The sequence below is a fragment of the Trichoderma camerunense genome (genome assembly GCF_050948025.1).
Source record: "Trichoderma camerunense strain CBS 138272 chromosome Unknown V8C40scaffold_32, whole genome shotgun sequence".
NCBI classification, from domain to species: Eukaryota; Fungi; Ascomycota; class Sordariomycetes; order Hypocreales; family Hypocreaceae; genus Trichoderma; species Trichoderma camerunense.
Window position 1 is genome coordinate 140,530 of NW_028145338.1, and position 20,968 is coordinate 161,497.

The 20,968-nt window shown below is 45.5% G+C and overlaps 11 protein-coding genes across 11 annotated transcripts; 6 read left to right on the top strand and 5 right to left on the bottom strand.

Annotated features, from left to right (window-relative positions):
• Nucleotides 1–430: 430 nt before the first annotated feature.
• Nucleotides 431–1,705, top strand: V8C40DRAFT_284755 (NAD-dependent epimerase/dehydratase family protein). Its single transcript, XM_083222216.1, has one exon. It carries the CDS (start codon nucleotides 584–586, stop codon nucleotides 1,598–1,600), a length of 1,017 nt encoding a protein of 338 aa, XP_083067259.1. The 5' UTR covers nucleotides 431–583; the 3' UTR covers nucleotides 1,601–1,705.
• Nucleotides 1,706–3,420: 1,715 nt separating this feature from the next.
• V8C40DRAFT_271443 (uncharacterized protein) lies at nucleotides 3,421–3,855 on the top strand (the record flags this gene model as incomplete). Its single annotated transcript, XM_083220271.1, has 4 exons — nucleotides 3,421–3,498; nucleotides 3,574–3,588; nucleotides 3,643–3,718; nucleotides 3,794–3,855. The coding sequence occupies 4 exons, from the start codon at nucleotides 3,421–3,423 to the stop codon at nucleotides 3,853–3,855; spliced, it is 231 nt and encodes a 76-aa protein (XP_083067260.1).
• A 1,089-nt stretch (nucleotides 3,856–4,944) lies between these two features.
• On the bottom strand, nucleotides 4,945–5,956 carry V8C40DRAFT_284759 (SDR family oxidoreductase). Its single transcript, XM_083222217.1, has one exon. It carries the CDS (start codon nucleotides 5,878–5,880, stop codon nucleotides 5,038–5,040), a length of 843 nt encoding a protein of 280 aa, XP_083067261.1. The 5' UTR covers nucleotides 5,881–5,956; the 3' UTR covers nucleotides 4,945–5,037.
• A 150-nt stretch (nucleotides 5,957–6,106) lies between these two features.
• V8C40DRAFT_259155 (Zn(II)2Cys6 transcription factor) lies at nucleotides 6,107–8,602 on the top strand. Its single transcript, XM_083218897.1, has 5 exons — nucleotides 6,107–6,425; nucleotides 6,474–6,648; nucleotides 6,732–7,239; nucleotides 7,303–7,393; nucleotides 7,456–8,602. The coding sequence occupies exons 1-5, from the start codon at nucleotides 6,232–6,234 to the stop codon at nucleotides 8,414–8,416; spliced, it is 1,929 nt and encodes a 642-aa protein (XP_083067262.1). The 5' UTR covers nucleotides 6,107–6,231; the 3' UTR covers nucleotides 8,417–8,602.
• A 450-nt stretch (nucleotides 8,603–9,052) lies between these two features.
• V8C40DRAFT_259157 (putative quinol monooxygenase) lies at nucleotides 9,053–9,928 on the bottom strand. Its single transcript, XM_083218898.1, has 2 exons — nucleotides 9,356–9,928; nucleotides 9,053–9,294 (listed from the first exon to the last, which is right to left on the bottom strand). The coding sequence occupies exons 1-2, from the start codon at nucleotides 9,575–9,577 to the stop codon at nucleotides 9,163–9,165; spliced, it is 354 nt and encodes a 117-aa protein (XP_083067263.1). The 5' UTR covers nucleotides 9,578–9,928; the 3' UTR covers nucleotides 9,053–9,162.
• Nucleotides 9,929–10,403: 475 nt separating this feature from the next.
• Nucleotides 10,404–11,537, top strand: V8C40DRAFT_278606 (uncharacterized protein; the record flags this gene model as incomplete). Its single annotated transcript, XM_083221084.1, has 3 exons — nucleotides 10,404–10,634; nucleotides 10,688–10,770; nucleotides 10,829–11,537. 3 exons carry the CDS (start codon nucleotides 10,404–10,406, stop codon nucleotides 11,535–11,537), a joined length of 1,023 nt encoding a protein of 340 aa, XP_083067264.1.
• Nucleotides 11,538–12,037: 500 nt separating this feature from the next.
• On the top strand, nucleotides 12,038–13,358 carry V8C40DRAFT_284761 (uncharacterized protein; the record flags this gene model as incomplete). The annotated part of the gene is made up of 3 exons (XM_083222218.1): nucleotides 12,038–12,044; nucleotides 12,416–12,904; nucleotides 12,973–13,358. 3 exons carry the CDS (start codon nucleotides 12,038–12,040, stop codon nucleotides 13,356–13,358), a joined length of 882 nt encoding a protein of 293 aa, XP_083067265.1.
• Nucleotides 13,359–14,067: 709 nt separating this feature from the next.
• V8C40DRAFT_153071 (SDR family oxidoreductase) lies at nucleotides 14,068–15,146 on the top strand. The gene is made up of 3 exons (XM_083211335.1): nucleotides 14,068–14,385; nucleotides 14,444–14,625; nucleotides 14,680–15,146. Exons 1-3 carry the CDS (start codon nucleotides 14,102–14,104, stop codon nucleotides 15,051–15,053), a joined length of 840 nt encoding a protein of 279 aa, XP_083067266.1. The 5' UTR covers nucleotides 14,068–14,101; the 3' UTR covers nucleotides 15,054–15,146.
• A 405-nt stretch (nucleotides 15,147–15,551) lies between these two features.
• Nucleotides 15,552–16,641, bottom strand: V8C40DRAFT_271450 (fungal specific transcription factor domain-containing protein; the record flags this gene model as incomplete). Its single annotated transcript, XM_083220272.1, has 3 exons — nucleotides 15,552–15,783; nucleotides 15,865–16,268; nucleotides 16,336–16,641. 3 exons carry the CDS (start codon nucleotides 16,639–16,641, stop codon nucleotides 15,552–15,554), a joined length of 942 nt encoding a protein of 313 aa, XP_083067267.1.
• Nucleotides 16,642–17,305: 664 nt separating this feature from the next.
• V8C40DRAFT_284766 (Zn(II)2Cys6 transcription factor domain-containing protein) lies at nucleotides 17,306–18,534 on the bottom strand. Its single transcript, XM_083222219.1, has 2 exons — nucleotides 18,377–18,534; nucleotides 17,306–18,317 (listed from the first exon to the last, which is right to left on the bottom strand). Exons 1-2 carry the CDS (start codon nucleotides 18,443–18,445, stop codon nucleotides 17,313–17,315), a joined length of 1,074 nt encoding a protein of 357 aa, XP_083067268.1. The 5' UTR covers nucleotides 18,446–18,534; the 3' UTR covers nucleotides 17,306–17,312.
• A 14-nt stretch (nucleotides 18,535–18,548) lies between these two features.
• On the bottom strand, nucleotides 18,549–20,030 carry V8C40DRAFT_259161 (NmrA/HSCARG family protein). The gene is made up of 3 exons (XM_083218899.1): nucleotides 19,762–20,030; nucleotides 18,846–19,709; nucleotides 18,549–18,778 (listed from the first exon to the last, which is right to left on the bottom strand). The coding sequence occupies exons 1-3, from the start codon at nucleotides 19,801–19,803 to the stop codon at nucleotides 18,698–18,700; spliced, it is 987 nt and encodes a 328-aa protein (XP_083067269.1). The 5' UTR covers nucleotides 19,804–20,030; the 3' UTR covers nucleotides 18,549–18,697.
• Between the last annotated feature and the right edge of the window lie 938 nt (nucleotides 20,031–20,968).

Below are 20,968 nucleotides of genomic sequence, written 5' to 3' on the forward strand. Positions count from 1 at the left end.
AGAGAGCCGTCATCATTCCATGACCAAAATAGACTGAAGCTCATGGGAACTTTCGTAGAGAAGGCAGCTTTCATGTACAGTGCTCTAAAGCTTCCCGCATCCCGCAACCTTTGAATGCGGCGACTAAGCTAAATGGGATAGCTCCCGCCATTTCCCATCTAAATTCGCCGAGCGAAACCTGATCCACTCCGCAAGCAACTCTTCTCCCGGCTTCTAGATGAGAACAACGAGTAAGCAGATACCTACTTCCACCACACAAACGAAAGATTTAGCTGTTGATCCATGAGATGAGCTCGCCATATCGGTGCAGAACATGCGACCGTCGGCTTAATGCCGGCCACCTAAGATTAAAACGTTACCAACCGGCTTAGAAATGCGGACATGCGCGGAAAATTCGTATACATAGAGACACCGATGTGTAGTATGGGGGAAAGAGACTGAGGCACCTAGGGTGCCAGGATTTGCCCACTCCTAGGTGTTCAATTCGAGTATAAATAGGACGTATGGCTCATAAAGATTGGACAAGCACTTAGAAGACAACATTTACAACGACTTATAAGAAAGTAACCTAACAAACGCAACAATGACCATCCAAAGAGTTCTGATCACCGGAGCAAACGGCTTCCTGGGAGAGAGTCTGTGTCGAAAATTTTGTCTCGAGGGGTGGGAGACATATGGCTTGGTGCGTTCTGCTGAAAAGGCGGCCGGCCTGTTGGAAAATGAGATTATTCCCCTCGTGGGCGCGCCTGGAGACTTGGGCTTCCTTGAGGGGATTAAAGATGTCGAGTTCGATGTCATTATCTCTACTACAGAAGACATGGTCCGTTACGAAACTCACTTTGCCGATATCATTGCCCTTGTTATTTCTGCATCTGCGGCGGCAAATCGTGCAGGAAAGAAGCCTCTCCTCTTATTCACCACTGGCGCTAAAGACACCGGGCCTTCTGGCCTTGTCTCGTCCAAGAATTTCGTGGTAACAGACGAGTCAACCGTTCCCCGCGATCCTCTACCAATGCATGTTATACGATATAATACTATACAACAAGTATTCAATCATGCCGACAACTTTCACGCAATTTTAACTCGACCGACGCTTATTTATGGTCGGAGTGCCTCCTGGTATGGAACAATTCTTCACCAAGCTGCTACCGCGGATCAAATCGTTCTATATGGCTCTGAAGATGTTATCTACCACGGCGTCCACGTTGATGATGTGGCCGATGCATATTTTTTGCTGGCGAGTAAAGTCGGACCTCGAGGTCATGGCGAGCTGTATAATATAGCAAACGATGACTACGAAACTCTTGGCGCCATTGCAGAGGCAGTCAGCAAACAATACGGGGGCAAGCATACGATCACCTTTAAACCTGTGGAGAACGGGAAGCTTTATCAAGAACTGACTGGCTTCTCTCACGCCATGAGCGCCGAAAAACTAAAAAAGGCTGCTGGTTGGAAACAGAAGAAGCCTGGTTTTATTGAGGGTCTGAAGGTGTACAGCGCAAGCTACAATGAGCTTGTCAAAAAGGGGGACGCAAGAGCCTTGCGGATAATTGAGTATCAAAAGTTGGCGGATGTCAAAACTGAGGATCTGCCATTGTGATTTTGCGACATAAGTTGCCAATACCTACCTATCCAGAGTCGCTCGCTACCTTACAAATAGTCGACGATGGAAGTGGAAACTGAGATCCATCATCAGACTTATCACTGAGCAGCCTAGATGTGATTAGCCAATCATGTGTTAGATATATCAAGGCAGTGAAAGAGGACGCAGTAGACGAACTTGGTAGAGATAATCTGATTGTGGATTTAATAAATAGCTCAACGTTGAAACTTTAGCTTGGTCGTATTTCCACATATTGAGTAGTCTACTGTTGGACATAAAAGGTCTATCCGCTGCCCTAAACAATAATCGAAATACATGTTTATGGCCAACAATAATAGATAAATACGTGTCGAAATTATGAGTAACTCAAATACCAACACACCATAAGATATAACATAACGAGAATTAATGATAGCGTGAAACTATAACATCTTGTGTCTTTGCATGGGCGATGGTGTAATTCTCCAATGTAGCATTGTATTCATGTAGTTCTCTACAATGTCTATAAGTGAAAGTGTTTCTTGGACAAGCAACACGTTGGGCCTCTGTGAAACGTAATCACTCTTGTTTGTCATCGACCAACAGCCCTGTAATGGCAGACCCTGAGGTTCATGAGCTACTTCCACCCCCGCTGCCCTTGAGCTTTTGGTTCATAAATGACTGCGTCGAATTATATCTCCACTGCAGATGAGTGAAAATGAGTCTTCGTAGTAGATCAGATGTCATATGATGTAGGTTTCATAAAATCCTACTACCTATCCAGTTATATCACTAACAAATCAGGGGTATGGCCTTGTAACCCAACTGCTTTCCTAACTAGGTTATGAGAGCGAATGTGCGGTATTCGATGAGCAAATGATTATGTGATATCCAGGTACATACGTAGGCCTAGATGCAGTAACAAAGTACCAATAACTGATTTAAGGTAAAACGCGTGTCAAGATGTAATGCACATGAACTTTGAAATATTCGGCTTTCCACTGAGGCCATGCCCCATCGTAGGACCAAGCTTTTGAGATAAAAGTCAACATCGTTAATGATCACCCGCATTCTTTATACAACGCAACATGGCTCATGGGCTCATAGCTTATGATGAGTCGCGGGCTCCTTCCTAGTCTGGAATAAAAGAATTATAAGCATACTGCCGACTTTGGCGGAGAGAACGGACAAACTAGCCGAGATTGGCGCTGTTAATGTAACGGCTGATCTCATCTAAGGCTCAATGATTCATGGAGAGTCTGAATTACTTTTGAGACTTCCGGGCAATGAATATTGATGCGACTTGATCATTTACAGGTAAAATTCAGACTAAAGATCAGTTAACGAAATAAAAAAAGTATTCCAGTCATGATGCCGGATGTATCGAGTCTACGATCGTAATCCGAGCCACATTACAGGGGACTGGAGATGCATCTCAGTTTAAAGGATGATCACTACCTATTCCAACACACTTTAGCCTGTAACTTAACAATTTAATTGCTCGTAGCATGTCTTTATCCACATGTAGTATTTATGCCTTATCCAATGATTATATAACGTCCCCAGTAAATGCTCATCATGCATCCGTGCCTGTTGATGCCATTGACCAATGACAATCAACAGTTGGACGCAATGCCGTTTACTTTGTCTTTCTTCAATAAACTTGACTCGGATAGATAGTATTACCGGCGGTGATCAGAAAACTCCGGCAAGTCCGCTTGGAAAACATCTAGAGATCTATAAAAGACTTGGCACGGTCCGCAGATGTGAACTTCTTTACATCTCATCTCATCGAACATACCATTGAGCCTTCAACACCCAAAAATTCCACCATAAATATGCAGATCCGTGTTCTCCTCACCGTCCTCGTGGGCGTGACCTTCACCGCAGCCCTCACTCCCGCCGACTGCGACTGCGTAAGTAAAAGGATCTCTGCATATCCTGTATGTATATATACTAGGTGTTGTGTAGATACTAACCAGAACTGATAGTTCACCGTCTGCGATGTGAGTTGAATATTCACGCTGGGCATATAACTATTATCTAAACAGTCACTCCAGAGCGACCTTCACGATGCTGACAACTGCTACAACTCCAACATTGGATGCGGAACTTTCGATGCTCCCACTTGCTGCGGTATTTGCGGATGCAATTGCCCTGTAAGAATAACCTTAATTGGAAGATTAATGCAACGCTGACAATCCCGCCTAGTAGTAAGACATATCGCTAGGGTTAAGACCGAGATGGTGGATTCGATGGAAGACAAATGTTGAGAAGGATAGATCTACTGATGGATGCTCGGGTGTGTTGTGGTATATTAGATGAATACACTGAATACAAAGCTCATGTGAAGAGAGATTCAACGGCGGTCCCTCATAACTGAGGACTTGTTAAGCCATTAACTCAGCATTTGAAACTTTAGAACAGATGACATCAAATAATAAGCACCAGAGATTTATGTGAGCTCATACAAGTACCTAAGCGAGATGTATAATACATTATCTGCTCTTCAATTGATGCCTATTAACGCTTCGTTGGGGAATCTAGAAGACGTGGCTTATTTCTGACTGCAAATCCCCCGCAATTAGGGGATTGTTGCACTATGCCGGCTGATGATTTCGGCATTGTCTCAACTTTAGTAGTGTTAACCCATACAAATGAGATGCCGGAAGTCGGTCAGGACCATCGGAGCCGGCTGTGCGAAGTGCGTAATCGTAGGCGTGTGCCCCAGTCTCAGGCAACCAATATGGACCCCCATTGGCGCTCTCTTTTCAACCTCCATGGCAAAACTTACTGCAGTTTTACCATTAAATTAATAATCTCAAAGTTGTTGATTAATGCCTTGGACCATTATTTCCGGAACCGCTCATTCAATCAAGGCATGTCCTTTTCCGTTAATGAATACCCAGTTAAGAAGCATTGAAAGCACAATTAACAGGCGGTTGCCCACTTTGAGCCATCTGCCAACATGACTGGAGGGCTTGAGTTGTTCCGATACCGCCTCGGCTAATTGTGAAGTTGCTGCCAAGGTTTTTAGGACCGGAACATCTCCAAATGAAGAATGAGCTCGGTTAGTTGCTATCCACCAACATGCAAAGAATTCGTTGATCTTATTCGAGCTTCATGAATGACACTTGTACCTGGGCGAAGGATTTGAATGGTGCGCCTTTACTGTGGCTCCACACAAGCTTAATTTTCCGAGTGTTGAAGCCGCTTCTAAAAATACACTCAGAGGCAAATGGCTCAAACCAGGCCCGATGGCTTACCCTGGGATCAGATCATCACAAAAGACCGGTCTGTCTATCTGGTGCCATTATACTATGAATCAATCGCCTTTCTTATCCTTTAAGTTAAGGAGAGAGAGCTCGTAGTGGTAAAGAATAATTTCTTTAATTGTTATCTATAGTCATTTGATGCTGTTCTATTTGTAGATGTGTGCTAAGGATCCGTCTTGTTCAATAATCCGTGCTCTGCGCAATGGACTTGCCTTTCTTTGCCGTTTCATTGAGCATCTGAATTTTCGCCTCCAGCATGGAGTAACAGTCTGATCCTAGAGGAAATCGAAGTTGATCCTCTAGGCCAGCGGCCATTCCTGTCCCAGTCGCGATCTCATACAGACGTTGGATGCCAAGCTCCGCATTGCCCGGCTGCTTGCCGTGCATCCCAGTGAGCATCCCCCCCAAATCCGCATATCCTTCCAGATGGCGGCTCACATTCTGGCCTTGGGAGATGGATTTCAGGAAGTCGGTTCGGAAAACGCCAGGCTCAACAATATGAACGCGAATGCCAAACGGCTTCAACTCTATGGCCATGGACTCGCTCAGACCTTCAACCGCGAATTTGGAAGCTGAATAAAGCGGGGCTCCCTGAGGGCCGAGAATGCCTACGCCACTAGAAAGTTGTACAATGACGCCGGACTTTTGCTTTCTCATGTGCGGGATAACCGCTCTTGTAAAGTTGAGCACGCCAAAGAAGTTGACATCAAATTGATAATGAGCTTCTTCATCGGAAACTTCCTCAACGGCGCCGATATGTCCAAAACCTGCATTGTTTACAAGTACATCAATTCTTCCGTGTTTGGCAGCGGCGGCATCGACTAGCGCGGTAATGCTGGCAGCTGGCGCGGTGACTTCTGTTTCTACCAAGTCGGCATTGGGGTTCTTTGTAAGAGACTCAGGAAACTTTGAGAGGCTTCGAGCAGTTGCCACAACTGTATCGCCCTTGGAAAGAGCTAGATTGGCTAGGGTAAGACCGAAACCGGCATTTGCTCCGGTGATGAACCATACAAGAGGAGCCATTGTGATGTAAGTGTTTTGTTGTGGTTGGAGATGAAGGTAAAGATTGGTGTAAGCTGGTGTCTTTGTTGATGAGACCGAATTGATAGTTTTTTGTCCTAACGAAATAGATCTCTTGACATTTATATAGACAACTTGACAACTAAATCTAGCATCTTCTTTCACTGTTTCCCGACAATAGTTACAGATTCCGCCATGATTCGGAGCATCAGTCAGCAACTCCGCGCTAGTCTCTGTGCTTGGCGCCGCGCTGGCCGTCCAAAAACCCGACAATTATGGATTTTCCCGCTATATAGCGGCCGCGTCGCAGAAAGCAATGAGCAAACCTGGAGCTTGAATTGACAGCTTCTGCATATGCCATTGCGACAAGACACAATGGACCTGGAAAAGAATACAAGCAAGCGCTGCCGAGGGCGCACCGTCACGGCATGTCTCGAGTGCCGGAAGATGAAGAAGAAATGCGACCGCCAGTGGCCGTGTAACCACTGCACTAGCCGCAAAATGGCACACAAATGCCAATTCTCACAGTCGACTCAAAGGCATCAAAAGTGAGTGATTGAAGCAACCAGTATACAACATCTCATCTGACCAGCCAGACTTGGGCCAAATGAGACGCGTATGAGCACTACAAAAGAGACGCCTTCAACTGCGTCTTCGTCATCTGTCTCTGGGTCGCAGGATGATGCCACTCAAGTCACCAATTCGGCATCTGCAATGCACATGCTGGGCTACATGTATGAGAAAAACGACGCAATCTTTGGTAGTATAACTGTAAGGCAACTTATAAAAGATCTCTATTGTACTAGGGATCTCTTGTGATAGGGATAACGGCTGACCATTGCTCATTGTCTCAGCGCAATGCTGAATACACAGATTCGTCTGAGGCTCTGCCAGATCCGATTCTCAAAGCCTCTCGCGCCGTGCCCCCGCGGCCATACACAGACATTCTGGTGAAGAACTTTTTTGACAATGTCAACTATCACTACGGGATTTTGCACCAGCCGTCTTTCATGGTCATCTATGTCGACTGGTGGTGTCACCGTCGCGAAGCCCAGAGCTTGCGCAATACCTCAACCATTGCGTTGACTTGTCTGATACTCCGCATTTGTGCCAACTCTACACAATTTCTTCCGCCTCAAACTTCCTCTCAGCTGGAGACCGACCTGGGTGATTCCGTTCAGAATCTAAGCAAGTCTTATTACGATGCCGCACAGATCATCAGCAGCTTTCTATCCCCAGGTTCTGGCGGTCTAGTTAATGCACAGCAGCTTTTTCTTTCCGCCACGTGGCACAAAGGGGAGGCAGACTTTGTCAGATCTTGGCATGAGCTAGGTGCCGCAGTCAGACAAGCTCAAGAAATCGGTATAGTTGTTCCCGCGATAGAACGGCTTCAGAGACTAGTCAGCTAATATCGAGTGTCTCAAGGTATCCACATGGATGTACGTTCAGATAGGATGAGTGAATTTGACCTAGAAATTCGACGAAGGTTATGGTGTGCTCTGTACACATGGGACAGGTATGTGTCGCTTCGCGCTAGGCCTTGGCTGTATTGCATATAGCTGACGCTGTGTACACTAGATTCATGACAGCAAGTTTTAATCGCCCTCCTATGATACAATCAGATGCCCCGGTCTCGCTGCCAAATCCAGCCTTGGATCAGTCAAACAATCCTGATGTCCCATCTCATATTGTTTCCAAGATACTGGAAAATCAGCTTGCAAGGCAGCTGAGTGAAGGTGATGGTGTAGACAAGACAAACCTACAGAGCAAGGTTGCTTTTGTTGAATCCTGGATGTCTTCTCTGCCAGCGGTATTTAGCATCGTCAATCCAGACAGGCGATGGGATGCAGACTTTCCACATATACCCTTTCAACGCCTACAATTGCACTGCGTAGGCTATATGACCCAGGCTATACTTTTGAGGTCCATCCTTGTTTCATCCGAGATATTCTCAGTGGAGCACACCGAAACAGAGATTTCTTCGGAAACCATGGCTCTATTGCATCGGATTGTTGATATAAGCTTAAAAGCCATGTCCGTGAGCAGAGAAACTTTTGATCTTTGCTTTCCACAACAGGCAAAATATTACATGGTCGCATTCTGTCCCTTTGACAATGCAGCACTCTTGTGCTCTTTGTTGATACACGATGTTGGCGGTACAATGGTCCCCAGGAGGACAGAAGTTGTCCATGCGGTTGGTCAGGCATTGCACATTGCTCATCATTTGCGCGGCTTCACCAAGATGGGTGACGCAACATGGAGCATCCTCTCCACACTGAAAGACCGCATTAATCTATACCCCTTGGAACGAGAATTGATCGAAGAGATGGAGAGTACTGGCACCCACATCGCGAAAGAGGGTGTTGAACTGGGTGTTGATTCGCTTCACTCTTCTAAATTGAGTGAGCATTTTCCATCCATTTCGGACGAAGATTTGCAGTTTATGGAAAACACTTTGGCGGCAGATGGAACCGAATTCTTAGAAATGGACTTGGGTATTCTGGATGGCGTTTGGAACTGGGATAGAGTGGGATTCTAATTATCTTCATCTGCAGAATCTCCTTCGAAGGCTATTCGTATACAGTACCGGAAGATGTGTTAGTTTCAAGGGATCTGGTATACAAGAATGGCGGGAAAAGATGCCTACCACTAGCTCATAGCTATAGTAGCACACTAGTAGAAGTAGAAGTGGAAAATATTGCTCAGTATTAACCACATAGCCAACGCAGTATTAGCTCTTGAAGCCCTAGGGATAAAATATCTACCTTGGCTGTATTATAGTCCCCGTCATAGAGAACATACGCTGCGGAGTGTCATTTGCCCTGGTTATGTGCTTGATCAAGGGCAGGGGCAAATCCTTCATTGAATAATCACTGAATAAGCCACTGCAGCTGTATTGGCGCTCTTATCCTAATTATAGACGTGGTTAACCTCTCCAGATTTGCTGATGGCGGTCAGGTTGGGTTTCATTGGATTTAACCTGATTAAGATTAGGTCAGATCGAATCGGTCGCCGTTACGCGTAAACCCCATTGCTATCTCAACATCATTTCCTCCATTAATGGCATTTATAAGATATCCCAAGAGCATTCTTTACATTTCACTATTGCAGGCCAGAGAAATTGGTTATATACTTTATGTGATCATGGATATCAACTTAATGTTTTAAAGTATTTGGGCATACACTAACAAGAACTCCAGCTAGCGTAACACTTTTCTGTGAGGGATTTGGTTCCTGGCAATCTTCCAGCTCCTTCATGTCATGGGTGCCTTCAGCTGATAAGCACTAGTTGTTTTCAGGTTTCACTGTCAACCATTCTCCCGAGAATCTTTCAAAGTATTTGATTGATCTTGGCTTTATCCACATTGGTTCGGTTGCTTCTAGATACGGAGTGTAGTATGCTTTGGTGAGTTGGACCTACAGGTATCAAGGATAGTTAGTTACAGAGACATCGCCAGTTCTGCTAGAATTAGCTCACCTCCTTGAACCACTGAACATCTTTGCTCCAATTTTCCACAAATCGAAAAACGCCGGGTTCTTCGAGTGACTGGAAGACCTCAAAGTATGTACACTCTGGCTCTGCAGCAACAATTTCGTAGATTCTTCGAAAAGCGGTAAGGAAGGCACTGGTATTGGCGGGGTCAATCGTTATGGTAACATGAACACTGAAGCCTGAAGAGCGAACGTGTGATGATGACATTTTGACGATGCTGCGTGGTATCAAGTATTCTTCTTCTGCAGTAAACGGCACTCCAAAGTCGTCGGCCCGGAAAAGGATATATCGCTCACGTAGAAGAATAGTATTAGCTGAACCTCTGGCGGCAGTGCAGTATAAATAAATCTGCTAGATAAACAATGGGTAACCATGCCAAGGTAATTTGTCAAGGAAAATCGGGCCAGAGTGATTTATAATTACCCGCAACAACCGCAATATCCGGCTCATTTATAAGGTTTACAATTAAGCTGTCGGGTTAAGGTTAGAACCGGGCGCAGCTGAATTATTAATGACACTCAGGAAAATGAAACACTAGCATTAAAGTAGTAAGCTGAATGTCGAAGGATTGGATATACGGAGTAGATGAGAAGCGTATCAAGGCTGCAAGTGGATTCCTACAACACCACTCTCGAGGCGTAAGCTTTGCTAATACGCATTATGCTAGCCCTTTTGAGTAAGCCAGAACAGTCCAGACTTTTCTAAGGTCATGGTTATAGGAAGAAAACACTGCACTGATGTGCATAATGAAGGAACCAAAACCGGTGTAGGATACATGCTAAAAAATCCAAATTAGTTCTGGTGTACTCTTTCCCCTCCACCCTTGGTTGTGTGTGGCGCATGAGGAGGGTGCGCAAATTCCAAATGTGAAGCCACCGCGGGGGCAAGAGTCTTTGGATGAGGTTGCGAGAAAGATACAAAAAGAATAGCTTTCGCAGCCCAACCGCATCTCTATTCTAAAGTCTATCTTCACAGCATCCAACATCTTTCTATACAGCTAATACAATTTATCTGCTCATTTTACTCCATCGCAATGTCTACCATACTTCTTACTGGAGCGAATTCTTTTGTCGGCTCGCACATCATCGATGCTCTAATCAAGCTCAACCGTAAAGTGGTGGGAACAGTTCGGTCAGCCGCAGCCGCTAATGACATTTACTCTTTTCACCCGGAATGGAAGGACTCTCTTGAAGTAGTTGTTGTCGAGGATATCACAAAAGAAAGGGTTTGGGATGAATTATTTAAAAAGAACAAATTTGACCATGTTACTTCACCGTCAAGATACCCTGCTTCTATGGGCTCTAACGCTTTCAATAGGTTGTGCATGTCGCTGCGCCTCTTTTGGACAATCCGGAGAATACCGACTACGATCAACACTTTCTGAATCCTAGCGTTGAAGGGTAAGATTCCTTGCCTAGTAAACGATAGCTGGTACACAACTAATCGTCACACAAATAGTAACCTAGCGATTCTTCGCTCTGCACAAGCAAATGCACCTACTCTGAAGTCGGTCGTCGTGACTGGCTCTATCAATGCTTGCACCACAGGTTCGCCTGAAGAGGTTTCTGCTGGCCCCCTCACCAACTCCACCTGGCTCCCAATCTCGAAGGAGGCAGCACGCGAGGCTCAGAATGCCTACATCTCTTACTGCTCGGGAAAGAAAGAAGGAGAGCTTGCTATCTGGGATTTTGTCAAGACAAACTCTCCTAAATTTTCCGTCACCGTCTTTCTACCCGCTCTCATCTTCGGACCTCCGATAGAGCCAGTGAAGCAGGGCGCAAAGGGTCTGCATTACAGCGCCAAAATCATCTACAGTTTCTTTAATGGCTCATACACGACGATTCCGCCTACAACTTTCCCGAGCTACGTCGATGTTCGCGACTTGGCCGAGGCACATGTAAAGGCGCTCACGGAACCCAAGGTTGCTAACAAGAGACTCACCATTGGTGGCCACTCCATGACATATACAGCGCTTGTGCACTCTCTTGCTAAAGTGCCTGAACTGGAGGGCCGTTTGCCTGCCGACAGTGGAGAGGACGAGCAAGTGGTTCCTGCAACAATCATTGCGGACGAAGCAACCAAGGCGCTCAATTTGACATTTAGGAGCCTTGATGAGACGATGGCTGACACGGCTAAGAGAATCTTGGAATTGGAGAAGCAAGCTTAAAGTGTAGTTAAGTTTATGAGAGCATATATATGAGTGATGATTTGTTTGGAACAATTGTTTGTGTGTTGATTTATGCTTGAAATTCCTTTTGACTGCCAAGCCGGTGACGGCTATAACTTGTATGTGTAGGTAGTTGAAGTGCATACTGAGCCATTATTCTCACTGCTTCTCTAAAAGTCACGTGTGAGTTAACACCGCGAGGAATCAAGAGTCACCCAACCATTGAAGCAGAAGTTGGCAAATGGCTGTTGGTTGCTGATGTCCTGACATACTACGTCCTGAAAAGGCATAGCGAAACAGCAGGCATTCCATAGGCACAGCGGCGACTGTCTTTTGACCTGCATGCCACTGGCTAACGCCGATAGACTCATCATCTCTGAACTTCCAGTTGGATTACAATTTGATCGAGTGACAATATTTCATCATAGTTTTACAGTAAAAGACAAACTAAAAGCCGATCCGAGACGGAAACAATCGGGGGAACCCCGTGAGCCGTGCCGATGTCTGGTGGGGCATCTTCCGGAAAGTTTTCCAAAATAGGAAATCGGGGTCAAGGTCATGGCCCGGACCATGGGTTTATTTTGCCTGGAAAATTGCGGCGGCCAACAACAACTTGGAATGCCATGCTCTCAGATCGATGGAAAATGATGGCATTAAGATGTCTATGTCCGAGCTCAACGGATTTTAAGAATTGTCGATGAAAGAGAGGACCGTGTTGGTTGGAAGGATATGCGTATGGAAGTTTGTTATATAAAGGCTGGCTCTCCCGGACAGATTCCAAGTTCTCAAACCATCTTAAGCAATCAGTCTCATCTGCAAGCATCTTCAAGATCACCTAGAAATATTTTCCAGAACATTATATACCCTCAAAATGACAGCTGCATACACAACCCCTAAGCGGCCTCTGACATGGCTCATCACTGGATCCTCGTCCGGCTTCGGCTTGGCACTGGCCCGGATCGTCCAGGCAAACGGCCACAATCTCATTGCAACTTCACGCAAGCCATCAGCTACACCTCATCTTGTTGCCGAGGTTGAGAGCAAAGGCGGTCAATGGATTCAATTGGACGTCAATGATGTTAACTGCGACAAAGTAATTGATGATCTTGAAAGTAGAGGGCAGCAAGTTGATGTCCTCGTTAACAACGCAGGGTATTGCATCTACAACCCTGTGGAAACCTTTACCGATGGCGAAAACCGCGCACTGATGGAGACGCTATACTTTGGCCCGAGTCGTCTGATCAGGGCTGCCGTCAAACACCAACGCAAACGAAGATTCGGAATCATCGTGAACATGAGCAGCGGTGCTGCCTTGGAGGCTAACCCTACTATGGGCCCCTATGGAGCCGGTAAAGCTGCAATGGACAGTACGTGACTAATTCCTTATTTGTATCAACCCAAAGTATAAGATGAAGCACAGCTAACTAGCGTTTAGGCATGGCAAAGGCACTTGCAAAGGAGGTTGAAGCCTTTAATATCCGAGTATTGACTGTCCTCCTTGGAACCTTCAATACAGGCATGGGCGATGCTACCATACTAGGCCAAAGCTCGCTCCCTGACGACTACAAGGGATCAATGTCGGAGACGTTAATGAACATTATGTCTACCGGCAAATTTGCTCCCAATGGAGACAAAGAAAAGGCCATGAGAGCTGTCTACGAAGTCGTTGTGGGAGAAGGCGTTGGTAAAGGCCACGAGGCAGAGAGGGCCCTTCCACTAGGTCGAGACTTGGCAGGTAGGATTCAAGTTGTGCAGAACTACTTGTCCCATGCTATAGAGGTCTTTGGCGATGTCTGCAACAACGTGCATTTGGAAGCCTAAGTCGTTGACTTGTCCATCTGACGTACTACGGTCCATTGGCATGAGAGTAGCATTATAGTTAGTATCTATCATGTAAAGATAAGAGACGGTGAATTTGGCGTTCTTTGAGTATCTTCTACTTGTGCTTGTATAGCCAAAGTGGTGACTTTGGCTAGATAGAATAGTAGTGTCAACTAGCCTGTCGCGTTTTTTGTGATTACTCAGTATACGCATGAGCGTATCATGAAACAATCTCAAGACAATGACGAACAGAAAAATTAGTTTTAACGTTACGCCAACCATTTTAGGAAATATTCCTCTTAATTTTGTCAATGTCTTTCACGAGCCTAGCAAAGGGTGCAAAACCGCGCATTGTAGCGCGACTTACTGGAGATAAGCAAAGTCCGTCGATCTCGCCCGATAGGATCCAAATACCAGCTATATAAATCCGGTAACAAGTTCGTATCAATGAATCAGTGTACATTTCACTCGTTCCACTATCCGCTTCAATCCAAAAGTCGGTATACTGGGCGGCCGCTCCAGTGCTTCTTTTCGCCTATACAGAGTCCGCTTCCACCCGCTCCTCGTGGGATTGAATAGATAGAACATTCTTAACCCAACAAAGCAGAAAAGTGATATATTATTATACGCAAAAGACTCGTGTATATAAAGAGCAGCTTTTACCACGATGAATAAAATATTTTGTTTCAAACTAATATCTGCACTCACTGCGTGAATCAAGCAAAACAGAATTCTACCCGACAATGGCACCTCTTGTGTGGCTCGTGACTGGATGCTCTTCTGGCTTTGGCCGAAGTTTCGTTATCCAAATTTTGGCACGGGGCGACCGTGTTATTGCGACAGCCCGAAAGCTTGACAGTATCCGAGACTTGGAAAGTGCTGGAGCCAAGACATTGCAACTGGATGTTACAGACGACCAACAAAACTTGAACAAGATCGCAGAGCAGGCCATCGCGGTATACGGTGCCGTAGATGTGCTCGTCAACAATGCTGGTTCCTCTACTGGCGCGTCTTGGGAAGAATCAAGGTAGAATGATGCGACCATTTTAATATTCGCGGCTGGGTGTGGTACTAAGATTTCACAGTGTTGAAGAATTGCAACAACAGTTTGAAACAAATGTATTTGGGGTCTTCAAAGTTACCAAGGCATTTTTGCCATATTTCAGAGAGCGAAGAGATGGCAAAATAGTATTCTTTAGCTCTCTGGTTGCCTGGGTTGGACACCCATTTGGCGGCGCATACTCGGGCTCCAAGTTTGCTCTCGAAGGTATGATGGCCTTTATTATCTTATTATTTAGATACATCTAACACCAAACCTTAGGAATGGTTGAGAGTCTTTGGAGAGAGACTTCCCCTCTAGGTATCAAGACGATGCTTGTCGAACCGGGGCTATTCCGAACGTCGCTCGGAAGCAATGCCAAATATCACGAAGCGCAAATTGCGGAATACAAACCTGCCTCACAAGCTTTGTTGGGCATGCTTGCTGCATTTAAAGGAAAGGAGCCAGGTGATCCAGAAAAGGGAGTATCACTCATTTTGGACTTTGTTCGTGGCGAGGGTTCTGCAGCTGGTCGTGAGATGCCATTTAGGTTGCCGCTGGGGACTGATGCATATCAAGGAATCACCGGGAAGTGCGAGGAAATACTGAACGTACTTAAAGAGAACAAGGATCTTATCTGTAGCACAGACTTTTAGCAGTGGAGCAAAGAGTGCATTGATTAGGGGTTGGCATTTGTGGATATACACTCAGAGATCAATTAGGTCGACTGGGGCATCTTTGAATCATCCAAATATATTTGAGTTGAACATGACATCAAAACATAAAGTTAGCCAGCGTTATTATACAAGTGTCCACGATAAAATAAGGATCACAAAGTTCCAAACACATAACGGTCCTGCATGAGGTTCATCAAGCGTTAATGAACACACAGCCGCAGGGGCACGTCCTGCTTCTTTGAAGCTTGAACAGTACATAGAGTATCCAAAAGTAGAAATAAATGGTATTTCTCAATGAATGAGAGGTAATAAGAGACGTAAAGAATGGCATTCTTGAGTCTCACAGCAGTCCTTTGACGATAATGTGCTAGTAAATGTGAGTAAGCGGTTCGTCGGATCTATCGTCGATCTCGGCCTGGACCTTTACGCCGAGGCCGATGACTAATAACTTGAGAACTTTGGTGATCTGGGATATCCCTAGTACGAGTGGATTGTAGCTGGAGATGAAGACCACCCTTTGACCTCTAGATCCATGTTAATTATGATCTTGAGAGAGCTGCCGGGGTCGTTGGTGTCCAGGCTGATGACCATGTTTTTGCCCTGTTTCAGTTCGTCTTTCCATGACAGCACTAGCCTTAGTCTAATGTGTCGGAGGTTGTAAATTTGTTGGTCAATATCGATTGGACGTCGACTCTCAGGGAACTGGTAACTAAGTTTATCGTAATAATTATTTATAAAAAATTAAGCTGTAATAACTATATGTGATCAAATCTTTGCTTTTTAAAAATACTCAGCACCTATTATATCAGCTAGCTCGGGCCAAATATCCCAACCAGATGGAATTTGAAAGGCAAGATCAGGAATAGAAGAGTTCAAAATCTCGCTACGGCCAGACAACATAGTTCGCGCTACAAAGGGGACGCTGCTTTTTGCATTCAAGAACATTTGATGATATTTGCTTAGATCGGGAATCCCAATGCAGGCTTCAAGCCCATTCATGCAAATGTCCAAATATGTTTGCTGTAGAAAGACACGCGAAACTTTATGAGTTCGGCTGATGGCTTCCATGGAGTTTATCAGGAATTGGAGATCACACGCATCGGTGGCATTGAGGCCAGTTTCTGGATCCATTTTGGCTTGCAAGACATAGACTGTGCTGGCCAAATACAGGGGCATCGCACTCAAGTGATCTTTCTGTAACCCTGTTAGCGTATAAGATCCAAATATAGTAACTGCAGATCACGTTGCGCACAAGATTTACAATGGAATGAGGAACCAGCTTGAGGATATTTACAATCTCTGTCGCTGATGTTTTCAGTCGACCAAGGCTAGATTGTCTGAGAGTGGGTGGTAGTGTTCCGGACTGATTCTCGATAACTGCATGATGCAAACAAATGTAGGCAGCATGAAGATTGTAATTCATTTGAATTGCATGCATATTCGTGACATTCAGCGGTAGCACAAGACCGATAGGAAGGTTAGAAATGATGCGTGATAGTCTATCATCCAGGCGGTAGTGACGGATCCAGAACGAATCTGGCGAAGTGTCGACTTGTTCTCGTTGCATTTGACAAAACAAAACAAATTTTAGGATTCAAAGCTTCCTCAGAGATCACTCACTCTCAAGAACAGAGATGTGATGAAACCAATGGAGATGATATTAGCCAGATAGTAGAGGCTGTCACGAACCGCTTCCGTTACCTGCTCGACGATCAAAACTTTGTGAGCAGTATCCAGTCAAGCGGATGACAGAAAAACCGAGGCCGACAAGAATTCGAACACCGACGAGTTAAATCATACGCCTACAAGGGGAGTAGCTGCTATATCTACATTTCCCTAATAACTACCACTATATCTATATTTAGGTATTTAATAATTATTGCTATATCTATATTTTTCTAGTAACTGCTACTATATTTATATAATAAAATACATATGCTAGCTAAATACTAGTAGGCGCTTTTCTGCTATACAAAAGTACTACTCAATGAGTTAATAAGGTGCTTATATGACTGAATGTATGTACTTATTTACTTTGCGGTCTCGCTTTTTCTGACCTCTGCTTGCCAGTCTCTTGTAGAAACTGCCACTGTTTCCCGTAAGTAGCTGGCTGATCTAATGCTTCCGAGCATGTGGCGACGCAGCGGCTAGGTATGTTAGAGCCAGGTTCTGAAAGACTGAGCTAGATACAGAAGCCGCCACAATAACATGAAAAAAAAATGCATTTCTATAGACTACTTATTCCTTTTCATGGCAAACCTCTATTCTCTCTTCTTTAGGGCCTAAATGCAGAGCTCGAACGGCTGGTATAACAGTGGACTCCCAGCCTCCTCCCAATTGCGCCCACGCTTGCTGCGCCAGTTGTGTTATCCACCCATTCAGAAACCAGGTATCATCAAATTTAATCATTATAACACACCAATACAAGAAAATAGCAAGTGCCACTGAGCGATTCTTATTTGTACAATGTAGTTTGGTTACAAAATCTTCGCTCACCAACGCCGGCCATGACAAGATGTGTAACCACGTCCTTGGCTGTGCCTGAATAGAAACGCACCAAGTCTGCAGCGATTCAGCAGCTTGAATTAAATATTCCCCGTTCGGCTCCACCATGCGAATGCTTGTTTTCAAGAGTTTGATTCGTTCCAGAAACTCGGGATCGGTCTTTGCGCCCGTGTCTTTTGTTCTGTCGTGTGCTAGCCGTTGATCTTGCATGAATCGGGGTGCGATAGCAATAGCAAGTCTTGCGGTGCCTCTGAGTAAGTGGAAGGTCTCGGCTATGGCGTCCTCTCTTGGACGAGTGACACACAAACGAATTTGGAAGACTGTGGTTGCTAGGCCGAAAATCCATTGCGCAAAGTAGGTACTGACTACCTTACCGGCGACAGAGGCATGGAAACCTGCAGAGGCTTTCCGATGCCAGGCATGTGCCTTGATACTACTACCAGCAGCTTGACCCTGGCAGAATAACACGGACAAGGCGTTGAGAGCCTGCATCGCAAATGCATACTGCTGAGCCTCGTGAAAAATTAACGACGCCTCGCATTGAGCAGACTTTGTTAACAGAAGCATTGAAGGTGACAGGCTAGATATATCGTCGGATACAGACAGGCTTGAGTCCCAGATGACAATACCTGCTTGGGGGGCTTCTATTGAGGCTCCACGGGCAGCGGTGGTGTCTGCAAATGGGCAGTGCTCTCCATAACGGTAGCATCTACCACAAACTGGTGTATTCATGTCACACTGGCATTTTGATAAGTAGGTGTGTTGCACAAATTCACATTGTGAGAGGCTTTACTTGCCTTGACACGACGTCTCTTGCATGGCGCGCAACCAAGCCTAGACTTGCTATGCCACCTTCGCGAAGGCATGGCTGACCTTTGAGAAGCGCAAGCAGTTACACCAGGCTCAAATGGCGATGGATTGATCCGCTCAATGCCTCACGCACGACACCTTAGTAGTATAACCAATTGATGATAGTTTAAGTGTGTTATGATGGTAGTATCATTATTAATACAGAATGTCTAGAAATCCCTTGAACTCAGTGTCAAACTCCGCGTCAGGCGGAGTTCTAGTCCGCTAGCCCCACCAACTGTGGCATGCTGTCTTGCCCTGTAAGACAATTACTGCTCGCCCAGCACGCTAGACCAGTCTTCGCTCTTGATATATTCCTCCATGGAGGTCGTCTTGATATTCGGGTCCAACTAGGCTTCAATGTGAGCGGATTCACATACATAACATCAATTGCAGTAAGTATGGGAGAATTCTCACCTGGTTTGGATACATGACTTCGGAATCTCCACCAGTGTACCCAAACTCAATCATGTACTCATTCGTGTCCATCAACTCTTGGCCAAGTGGCTCTGGGAAGTCCTTGTAGAACTCACCAGGTGACACTTCTTGGTAAGCAGCCTGGACATCTAACACACGTCCCCAAATCTCTACCCACTTCGAAAAGCTCATCATTTCTGAAACACCGACGAGAGTCCTCCCGGGAGGAACATCCAGTAATGCCTTAACAAATGCTCCCGTATCTTTGTCTGGAACGACAAAGGGCATTTGCAAGTCTCCAGAGAAGGGCCTCCTGGTGAGGTATATCCCATCCGGTTGACGGTTCGGAGCCATCGCTGGTACAGCTTTCCAGTTTGTGACGTAGTGGCCCATTTGCAGGGCACTCATACGCTTAGCCAGCTCCGGATACTTATTTTTGATCAAATCCATGGTCCTGGCCTTGGAGTCAAAGTGATAAACCGTGCTGTACTTCCCTCCGCTACACCGGGAGGCATCACTAAGTGATGAGTACACAAAGTGTTCCAGTGTTCCGAGGACACTGGGATCAGACGCAGCATGGGCAACATTCATCCCCTGTTCAACTTCCCTGTCGAAAGCGTACTGCAACGCCGTATCAGGCCCGTGTGTACCATCGAACATGTGGCTGAAGAAATCGGTGTTTGCAAATATGGCGTTGGCCCCTTGAAAGGCGGCTCGAAGGGAAGCTGTATCATCTAGGTCGCCTTTCACGATTTCAACGCCCTCAGCCGCCCAATGCAAAGCATTTTGACTGGACGGATCCCTGGTGATACCACGGACTTTCCAACTGGGCAAATCCAGAAATTCTCTAGCAATAGAGGACCCCTTTCTCTATCTCAGAAGATGACCAGTGATCTGTGCTAAGGGCTACACATACCTGCTTGCCGGTAACGCCAATAATAACGAGGAGCTTGGTCATCCTGATTGATAAATAATGTTTGAGATACAAACCGGAACTCAGAGACGAGTAGACTAGGTAATGATGTTGAGTTCCTTAGATGTGAAGTCTAACTATCCCCCTGAGTATTTATACCTTTCACCTTTCTCAAATATCCCTAACAACAAGCAATGCCGCATGACTTGATACTACATCAGTCGGTTCAGATTCAGCGTTAAGGAGGCGAACTGGTTCAATTGTTCCGTTCGGATGATTAATACTTGTAGTAGTATGGAACCTTTCAGTGAAATTTATCCAATACGGGTATAGTATACGATGGACAGCGGAGCCCGAGGTCCCAGATATTTTGCTTCTGGCTAGTGTACGACGCCCCTCAATCCTTCGGCAACTGGACCCCCTTTTGTCACCTGTTCGGTCCGCTTAAGGTCCTTGGATCCTCAGATGATGCCTTCCTGTGATGTGAGAAATGTCTAATACAGCATAGGTTGTTTTAAACTTGGCGCTTCACTACCTGTCTACGATACGTGGAGTACTATTTTCCATATACTTCTTTTCTCGAGATGAGATTGGCCCTGAGAAAGTGGACAGGGCAGACAAATGAGACTCAGAGCCCTGCTCGAATGCAATACACATCCAAGATTAGCAAGGAGACATCATAAGCATTTGTTAGAACGGGAGTTTATATGATCGATGCTTGATGTGATTGCCTTAAGTGTAGTACCGTAATTAGTATTAAGCACATCATATCTGTTCAATTAATTTAGGTACGCAGCCTGATGAGACATAGCAAGGATGTTTTAAAGCGGGGTTGTTAGTAGCTGAGGTTGCAAAGGTGTACAGCGATAAGCAAACCTGTAGCGACGAAAGCATTTATTAGAGTAGATTGCAATACTTTATCCCCGATCTACACCGGCTACTTTATAAAGAGAGGCCATCTCTATGCCCACTACGTGTACCCGGGCGTGCATGTGTCCGAATGGCTCGGGTTGTATCCTGCATGGAAGCATGGAATTGCCAAACTCATGCTTCAGACAAGCGAGGTAACAGGATCGGAGCGTTTGATGGAGGTTTCATCAGTCGGATAGTGCTTTGTCAAAGTGGAATTTTAATTGCCGGGGGCGGGCAGTTGGGATTCGTGAGTTGATGAACAAGTAACAGGCGACGTGACTCCGTACGGAGCACTAGA

Excerpts from the sequence above, each read along its gene's own strand:
- V8C40DRAFT_284755 (XM_083222216.1), top strand. The coding sequence starts at position 584 with ATGACCATCCAAAGAGTTCTGATCACCGGAGCAAACGGCTTCCTGGGA.
- V8C40DRAFT_284759 (XM_083222217.1), bottom strand. The coding sequence starts at position 5,880 with ATGGCTCCTCTTGTATGGTTCATCACCGGAGCAAATGCCGGTTTCGGT.
- V8C40DRAFT_259155 (XM_083218897.1), top strand. The coding sequence starts at position 6,232 with ATGCCATTGCGACAAGACACAATGGACCTGGAAAAGAATACAAGCAAG. Across the intron at positions 7,240-7,302 it reads CAGACAAGCTCAAGAAATCG|GTATCCACATGGATGTACGT; the intron begins GTATAGTTGTTC and ends GAGTGTCTCAAG. Across the intron at positions 7,394-7,455 it reads GCTCTGTACACATGGGACAG|ATTCATGACAGCAAGTTTTA; the intron begins GTATGTGTCGCT and ends TGTGTACACTAG.
- V8C40DRAFT_259157 (XM_083218898.1), bottom strand. The coding sequence starts at position 9,577 with ATGTCATCATCACACGTTCGCTCTTCAGGCTTCAGTGTTCATGTTACC. Across the intron at positions 9,295-9,355 it reads ATGTTCAGTGGTTCAAGGAG|GTCCAACTCACCAAAGCATA; the intron begins GTGAGCTAATTC and ends TGATACCTGTAG.
- V8C40DRAFT_153071 (XM_083211335.1), top strand. The coding sequence starts at position 14,102 with ATGGCACCTCTTGTGTGGCTCGTGACTGGATGCTCTTCTGGCTTTGGC. Across the intron at positions 14,386-14,443 it reads GCGTCTTGGGAAGAATCAAG|TGTTGAAGAATTGCAACAAC; the intron begins GTAGAATGATGC and ends AAGATTTCACAG. Across the intron at positions 14,626-14,679 it reads CTCCAAGTTTGCTCTCGAAG|GAATGGTTGAGAGTCTTTGG; the intron begins GTATGATGGCCT and ends ACCAAACCTTAG.
- V8C40DRAFT_284766 (XM_083222219.1), bottom strand. The coding sequence starts at position 18,445 with ATGCCTTCGCGAAGGTGGCATAGCAAGTCTAGGCTTGGTTGCGCGCCA. Across the intron at positions 18,318-18,376 it reads GCAAGAGACGTCGTGTCAAG|TGTGACATGAATACACCAGT; the intron begins GCAAGTAAAGCC and ends TCAAAATGCCAG.
- V8C40DRAFT_259161 (XM_083218899.1), bottom strand. The coding sequence starts at position 19,803 with ATGACCAAGCTCCTCGTTATTATTGGCGTTACCGGCAAGCAG. Across the intron at positions 19,710-19,761 it reads TTGGCGTTACCGGCAAGCAG|GGGTCCTCTATTGCTAGAGA; the intron begins GTATGTGTAGCC and ends AGATAGAGAAAG. Across the intron at positions 18,779-18,845 it reads AAGTCATGTATCCAAACCAG|TTGGACCCGAATATCAAGAC; the intron begins GTGAGAATTCTC and ends ATTGAAGCCTAG.